The sequence below is a fragment of the Raphanus sativus genome, chromosome 9 (genome assembly GCF_000801105.2).
Source record: "Raphanus sativus cultivar WK10039 chromosome 9, ASM80110v3, whole genome shotgun sequence".
Classification (NCBI taxonomy): domain Eukaryota; kingdom Viridiplantae; phylum Streptophyta; class Magnoliopsida; order Brassicales; family Brassicaceae; genus Raphanus; species Raphanus sativus.
Genome location: NC_079519.1, coordinates 22,823,314 through 22,831,377, shown reverse-complemented (window position 1 = coordinate 22,831,377; position 8,064 = coordinate 22,823,314). Strand labels below are relative to the sequence as shown.

General features: G+C 35.0%; 1 protein-coding gene and 1 long non-coding RNA gene across 6 annotated transcripts; both read left to right on the top strand.

Moving 5' to 3' along the window:
• The first annotated feature begins 349 nt into the window (after window positions 1-349).
• Window positions 350-4,987, top strand: LOC108828239 (cullin-1). Of its 2 annotated transcripts, none has more exons than XM_018601858.2 (19): window positions 350-454; window positions 876-1,037; window positions 1,129-1,228; window positions 1,349-1,534; window positions 1,618-1,665; window positions 1,754-1,957; window positions 2,045-2,122; window positions 2,298-2,387; window positions 2,472-2,552; window positions 2,652-2,741; window positions 2,821-2,907; window positions 2,999-3,148; window positions 3,230-3,285; window positions 3,410-3,530; window positions 3,619-3,780; window positions 3,857-4,000; window positions 4,097-4,315; window positions 4,392-4,559; window positions 4,649-4,987. In XM_018601858.2, the coding sequence occupies exons 2-19, from the start codon at window positions 907-909 to the stop codon at window positions 4,748-4,750; spliced, it is 2,217 nt and encodes a 738-aa protein (XP_018457360.1). In that variant the 5' UTR covers window positions 350-454; window positions 876-906; the 3' UTR covers window positions 4,751-4,987. The 2 variants fall into 2 exon arrangements, with proteins under 2 accessions (XP_018457360.1, XP_018457361.1); XM_018601859.2 differs by lacking the exon at window positions 350-454 and adding an exon at window positions 505-744.
• Window positions 4,988-6,087: 1,100 nt separating this feature from the next.
• LOC108826101 (uncharacterized) lies at window positions 6,088-7,817 on the top strand. Of its 4 annotated transcripts, XR_001945351.2 has the most exons (6): window positions 6,092-6,467; window positions 6,559-6,683; window positions 6,773-6,840; window positions 6,943-7,069; window positions 7,173-7,342; window positions 7,471-7,817. It is a non-coding gene; the product is annotated as an uncharacterized LOC108826101 (long non-coding RNA). The 4 variants fall into 4 exon arrangements; XR_008938571.1 differs by having other exon boundaries at window positions 6,088-6,467; window positions 6,559-6,864; XR_008938572.1 differs by having other exon boundaries at window positions 6,559-6,840.
• The last annotated feature ends 247 nt before the right edge of the window (window positions 7,818-8,064 follow it).

Genomic DNA, 8,064 nt, shown 5'->3' with positions numbered 1-8,064 from the left:
TTTAAACACTAAATTTTTAAAGCCTAAAAACTTTATCCATATAACAAACACTAAAGATAATTTAATTTTCAAAGCTATGTAAAAATAATTTTAAAATGTTTTTCTAAAAATTAAAATATTTAACTAAAAATATGATCATGAGCTTTAAAATCACAAGTTAAAATCACAAGTTAAAATCTAGGTAAATAATTGTAAAGATGCAAGAAGTAATATGAAAAGGTTAATTATAGAGAAAAAAATAAAATGAAGACGGAATAGAAGGGGCATAAAAATATAAACGAAGCGTTTTGACGCGTTGAAATGAAAAGTCTTATTAAAAAAAACGAAATATACTATTAAATAAAAATAAAAAAAATACTTATATATAAATGAATAAATCTAGGACCTGAATAATAGAGAGAAGAGAAGGAGCTGCTTGTTCCTTTCCGGAGATATATCTGTTCTTCGTTCAAAGGTCTCTCCACCTCTTCCTCCTCTCCTCTCTATCTTACGCCTTTTCTCTACAACTTTTGATTCTCTATTGATCGCAAAATCTATCTCGATCCTTTTTGAATCGGGAATCCTCAAGGTTTTTTTGTTTGTTTTTGAATCGGGTCCGATTAGGGTTTAAAAATCTCTCGGTATCACTTTTCAACGCTTGTTCTGAATCGTTTCGTTGCTATCTCGTCTATTGACCTAGTTTTTGAGTTTGTGTTAGGGATCGCGATTGTTAGGGTTCCGTCGGTCTATCTGGATTGGGCGTTGGTACTGTTCAATTTCTCGATTGTTGTTTCTGATGATGGTTACGCTTCGTAGACTAGTTTTGGTTTTGTTGTTGGATGATAAAACGAGTTTATGATTCAGTAATGTGGTTTTGTTTAATTCCAATGTTTCAGGGGAGCATTTTAAGATTCTTATCTTTTCAAGATGGAGCGCAAGACGATTGATTTGGACCAAGGATGGGACTATATGCAGACTGGTATCACTAAGCTGAAACGGATTCTCGAAGGCCTGCCTGAGCCGCAGTTTGACTCTGAGCAATACATGATGCTCTACACGTACGTTGTTCCATACATACTACTTGTTCCTTACAGCAGTTTTGTTTATTTGTTTTGACAATAATTGAGGATCGTATTGTGTTTCTCTCAGGACTATCTACAACATGTGCACTCAGAAACCGCCTCATGATTACTCACAGCAGCTTTATGACAAGTATCGTGAAGCATTTGAGGAGTATATCAACTCAACTGTGAGTCTTCTTCTTCATTATTTTTAGTTTTATATATCCTCTTCATCTGTGAAGCTTGATATGCTTTTTAAGTTAATCAAGCGGTTTGATTATTTTCTCTCTCTTGTTTTCTGTGATTAGGTTTTGCCTGCTTTAATGGAGAAACATGATGAATACATGCTGCGGGAGCTGGTCAAAAGATGGTCTAACCATAAAGTTATGGTTCGATGGCTATCCCGCTTCTTCTACTATCTTGACCGTTACTTCATTGCTCGGAGATCACTTCCACCCCTGAATGAAGTTGGCCTGACCTGCTTCCGTGACCGGGTTTGGCATTCATTCCTATGATTTATTATGGCTTTCCACTGCATCAAGAATGTTTTAATTCTTGTTTGATTTTCTTGTTTCAGGTTTATAACGAGTTGCATTCCAAGGTCAAAGATGCTGTAATAGCGCTTGTAAGTTTGGCATTTATAATGTACATTTGTCCTCCAACTTCCTGTATTTGCCTTATTGAAGGTCTAACATGATCTGTTTTTATGTCAGATTGATAAAGAACGTGAAGGCGAGCAGATTGATAGGGCTCTACTGAAAAACGTATTAGACATTTATGTAGAGATTGGAATGGGACAGATGGAAAGATACGAAGAAGATTTTGAAAGCTTCATGCTTTTAGATTCAGCATCTTACTATTCTCGCAAGGCATCAAGCTGGATCCAAGAAGATTCTTGCCCTGATTACATGCTGAAGGTATGACTCGTCATATCGTTTCTAGATTGTGTTTTCGTACCGAATTTGTAAAATGCATTTGTTGACTCTTGTACTTTTGTGTTGCAGTCTGAAGAATGTCTTAGAAAGGAGAGGGAGAGAGTGGCTCACTACCTTCACTCAAGCAGCGAGCCAAAGCTGGTCGAGGTTAGTTATTTTAACATTATGCACAGTAGTCTTTATACATGTACTTAAACGAAGCAATGATTTTGCATCTTTATTTGTAGAGATATACTTTTCAAACTCTGTATTTTCAGACAAGCATATATTGTTTTTATTGATTGGCATCTATTTGACCTCTATATTTATCTTTTGTATGCAGAAAGTACAACATGAGCTGTTGGTTGTGTATGCAAATCAGCTTCTAGAAAAGGAGCACTCAGGGTGCCGTGCATTGCTGAGAGATGACAAGGTAGAGCAACTTTTTCTTTACTTTTATTGTTAATTAGCTAGTCTTTCTATTTCTGTCTTTGATTAATTATTTACATACTTTCAGGTTGATGATCTCTCCAGGATGTACAGGCTTTATCATAAGATTGTTAAAGGTTTGGAACCTGTTGCAAACATATTTAAGCAGGTTTCTTACCTATCTTTATTACTTTGGTCTTTCTTCCTGGTCCATTTGACACTTTAAGTACTGTTTGACAGTAACTCTTAACTTATAATTTGTTTGCAGCATGTCACAGCAGAGGGTAACGCACTTGTCCAACAGGCCGAAGACACGGCCACTAATCATGCTGCAAATACTGCTAGCGTGCAGGAACAGGTAGAAAAAGTGTCAAATGATTCTACTAGTAAAGATAATGTGGAAATTAGTAATTCACTTTTTCTTTCTTTGCTTTCAGGTTCTAATCAGAAAAGTCATTGAACTACATGATAAATACATGGTTTATGTGGTTGAGTGTTTCCAGAACCACACCCTCTTCCACAAGGTTTGATGTACTTTCTGCGTTTTTGACATGCGTCAATTCAGAACATAAATATATCTGTTTTTCAACTTAAGTTTCTTAAAACCTATTGTAGGCATTGAAAGAGGCATTTGAGATATTCTGTAATAAAACAGTCGCTGGAAGTTCTAGTGCTGAGTTGCTTGCAACATTTTGCGACAATATTCTCAAGAAGGGAGGAAGTGAAAAGCTGAGCGATGAAGCTATTGAAGATACCCTTGAGAAGGTTGGTCTTTTTGTCAAGCAGTTTGCTTTGTTCATTTTCAGTTTCTCCTGAAAACATTTGAATTTATTTATTTTGTTACAGGTTGTCAAATTGCTTGCTTATATAAGTGACAAAGATCTTTTCGCAGAGTTCTACAGGTTTATCTCCCACTAATCCATATGACTGTTTTCGCAGAGATCTGTTAAGATTCTTCCAGTAATATAATACGTGAATGACAAGAATTAGATAACAAGTTGTCGTTTGTTTATGGCTGTTTTGCAGGAAGAAGCTGGCCCGTAGGCTCTTATTTGATCGCAGTGCTAATGATGATCATGAGAGAAGTATCCTGACAAAGCTCAAGCAACAATGTGGTGGGCAGTTTACTTCGAAGATGGAGGGAATGGTTAGTTTGAGTGTTCCTATGTTTTTTTGCCTCAAAGCAGTGGGTGCTCTGATTTATACTTTATATATATTTGATCTGTTGGTTACAGGTGACTGATTTGACATTGGCAAGGGAAAACCAAAACAGCTTTGAGGAGTATCTAGGCAATAACCCCGCTGCAAACCCAGGGATTGATTTGACCGTCACTGTTCTTACCACTGGGTTTTGGCCAAGTTACAAATCATTTGACATAAATCTACCCGCTGAAATGGTAAATCTATATTGAATATTTGTATATGCTGCCTTAAAAGGAAAAAAAGCTAAACCCATCGAGTAATTTGTTTCAGGTCAAGTGTGTTGAAGTCTTCAAAGGGTTTTATGAAACGAAAACGAAGCATAGGAAACTTACCTGGATCTATTCACTAGGAACTTGTCACCTCAACGGAAAGTTCGACATTAAGCCCATTGAATTAGTTGTGTCTACGTACCAGGTATAACTTGTTTCTTAAAAGCTGTTGGTATATTGGATCCTTCAAACCTAGCTGGCCATCTGATACCGGTTCTCTAATTTTTTGTTTTACGTTCAGGCTGCTGTGCTTCTGCTGTTCAACACAACGGACAAATTGAGCTACACTGATATCCTAACTCAACTGAACCTAAGCCACGAAGATCTAGTGAGGTTGCTTCATTCCTTGTCATGTGCTAGATACAAGATTCTTCTCAAGGAGCCAAACACAAAGACTGTTACCCAGGCTGATACTTTTGAATTCAACTCTAAATTCACCGATAGAATGCGGAGAATAAAGGTCTGTAGCACAAAATTTCATGTGTTTAGTTAATAATTATCTTAGATTATGAACTTTTTGTGGTGTTGCTTGACAGATCCCTCTCCCACCTGTTGATGAAAGGAAGAAAGTTGTGGAAGACGTGGACAAAGACAGACGCTATGCGATTGATGCTGCCATAGTCAGGATAATGAAGAGCAGGAAAGTATTGGGACATCAACAGCTTGTTTCCGAGTGCGTCGAGCAGCTTAGCCGAATGTTCAAGGTAAGTTCTATATATATATTGTATAAACAAGTAGAGATAGTTATGAGTTTTTGTGGAACTCAAAATTGGATATGTGATTATTTTTGCAGCCTGATATCAAAGCGATCAAGAAGCGCATGGAGGATTTGATAACTAGGGATTATTTGGAGAGGGACAAGGAGAATCCTAACATGTTTAGGTACTTGGCTTAGAAACGGAAAAAAAAACAACGATGTGAGGTGGCTGGGCTTAATGAATGGAAGAATCTGCTATTATGGTTTCTGCTTGTTATTATGAGAATCACATTTGCTACCCTGAAAAACTATTTATGGCTTTGTTTTGAATTTTTTTTTTTTTATAACTTCTGCATGCTTTTTTTCCTTGTGATGCAAATTACCTTTTGGATATGGATGGAGATGGCATAATGAATTGATCTCTGCTTTTAAATATGTTCTTCCTTTTTTGATAGTTATGCTGTGAGTTTGTATCATGTTTTGTGTTTATGCTCGTCTAAAAGTACTATATACAGTATTAGTAATAGTATGAAGTTGAAAAGTATTTGATAATGCTTATCTAACATACAAGATAATGTCTATCTACAGTTTTGTCTTTTTCCTTCGAACCGGTAAAATAAACCGACTTTAATGGACCGTAAATAGCTCTCTCTCTCATTTTGTACAATATATATTACATAAACTAGGTTTGAGCATTTCGGGTTTTGGTTCGGATAGTTTACGCAAGAAGTTAAAGGATCTATTTACTATTTGACATATTTTCAATGCGGTTAAGATAATTTTGGGTTCCGTTTGGTTAGGATAGTGAAATTAGAAATCAAAAAAGTTTGGTTCTTATTTGATTTAGGTTTCGGTTTAAATAGTTCGAATAGTTCGAATAAAATATAAAAGAAATAAGATGATCTACATAAAAATTTTGGATATTTCAAATTACATTGGATATTTTGGATAATACTTTCGAATACTTTCGGGTAATCAAGATACTTTATAATAACTTGGTTATTTTAAAATATTTTTGATGCTTTTAATAGATTTTTTAATTATAGATATATATTTAGTTATATTATATATATATAATAAATATTTTATATATGTGGATACTTATTCGATTTTCGGTTCGATTATTTCAGATATAAAAATATAAGAACCATTTGGATATTTAAGGATTTCGGCCTAATTTTAGTTTCAGATATTCTGGTTCATTTCCAATTCGGTTTTTCGGTTTTGTGGTTTTTGCCCAAATCTAATATAAAGAAATTATAATAAACAATTATATAATTATATTTCACTTTTATAATTCTAAACACGTTATTAGTACAATGGTCTTATACCAAACACTCTTATATTAGTGAGATAATATTTTAGTTTATATCTTTAATATAGTCAATTTATTTTAATTTATTATTGTTTTAGAATGATATGTTAGACCTTTTCTATTTATCTTTTGGAAATAATAGGTGTTGTCTTCTTCTACCAATTGTTGAGATAAGCTATCTATATATATAAAGAAATGTTCTCTCCCTCCTGGGAGAGACACTTCATCAATTCATTCAACCTGCATGCGACACCTGTCCCTTCTTTTTTAAACTCTGCGTTTTGTTTGAGCCAGTTTTTTTCGTGATATATCGTCTTCTTCGACGAGCTTTTCGTCTTCCCTCATAAAGAGTTTCTCTGTTGAAGTCTCAGAGGTTTCTCTATCTCGAGTTCTGCTTCTCACGCCGTCTACGACCTCTCTCGATGCCGCTGCGTCTCTGACTCCGCCACTGCGCCTCCGACTACTCTGCGCTGCATCTCCTCCTTTGCGAGCGGGTCCATATCTCCTCCTCGGCCTCATTATCATATGCGACTCCAGATTTCTTTTCCTTCTCTTACTATCTCCTGAAATCATGGTTAATTCTCTTGGATCCGCTCTAAGGTATTTTACCCAGATTTTTGACTCTTTTTCGTGATTGAGATTTTGATTATAATTTTTTATTTAGTTATCTCTCGCTTTCCTGTCTGTTCAGATTACATTTGATCACAATCATGTGTTTGAGGGCCTGTTTGATTCTGAATTGATTTCTCTGATTTTCTTACTACATGAGCTCGATGAGGTTTCTGATTCCCGGGAAGTTATCGGACTTTTGGATTTGTGGGATTCTGATCAACGCTGTATTAGATTGAATACACCGTACGCTAAATTTTCAAATCTCTAAAACATGTTTCTCAATTATGTTATAGGTTAAAGAGACGAAAACTGAAGCATCTAGAAACCGTGGATGAAGATGAGATTGAGGATGTAGCTTCTGGTAAGTTTTCAGAAGAAATCTCCGGTGGAAGTCTCTTCCTTTAGCCTTACTTTGAATATTGTGTTATCTGTTGATGACTTTCGAACTTGCTATTGCTTGCAGAAGCATCCTCAACTCCTCAAGCAAGTTACCATGCCAACACCCAGGGACCTTAGGAAACATGTGCATTGTCTGTGGCCAAAACGTGGAAGAAGAAGAAACTGGTCTTTCATTCACTTACATACACAAGGTAAGCCAATCTATTCGATTTAACTTACTACTTTCAGTAGATCATCAAGTCTTAGCTTATTGTTAATGGGTTTGGTGAAAATGTGTTTTCTTGGGGTATAAAGTTTCATCAAGATGAAGTAACCCGGATGCGTGATATAGATATGAAAATGTTGCAAAGCCAGCGGAAGTTATGTTTAGTTCTTGATCTAGACCACACTTTGCTTAACTCAACCGTACTTAGAGACTTGAAACCAGAGGAGGAATACTTGAAAAGCGTTACACACTCTTCAAGGTAATACAGTCTGCTACGTGTTTTACTTTTAGCAGAAGATATCTCTGTACATCTAAACTATTTCGTGTGTTGGTTGATGTTTGCATGTGCTGTACAGTTTTAATATTCTTTTTCTTTTCTGATCTCAGATGTTTCTGGTGGTGATCTCTTCATGCTTGAGTTCATGCATATGATGACCAAATTAAGACCGTTTGTTCATTCGTTTCTGAAAGGAGCCAGCAAGATGTTTGTATTGTATATATACACAATGGGAGATAGGCCATATGCACCACAGATGGCGAAGCTGCTAGACCCAAAAGTAGAGTACTTCGGTGAACGGCCTAATTGATTTATTGATTGTACGAAGGAAAAGGTCTTCTATGTCGTTGTCGTATTTTAATTTTTAGCTGATATTTAACTCGAAAAATAATCATATCAAAAAAGTTATCTATGTTTATGTGATAAATACAATGAATTTAAATTTTCTAAAATTACACTCTCCTTGCTTTCAAAAGTAAACTATAACAAAAAAAATCATGAATAAAATAAAACAATTACATTTTCATGAATTATTTAATAGTCAAACATATATGTAATTTACAAAGACAATAAAACAAATAGAGAAAATTCCTATAGAAAATAATGAAAATAAATATTATGTATAGAATAAATTAAATATTTTCAACATTTCCATTAAATTGGTTTCATCATCAAAAAAGTTATCTATGCAAATGTGATAAATC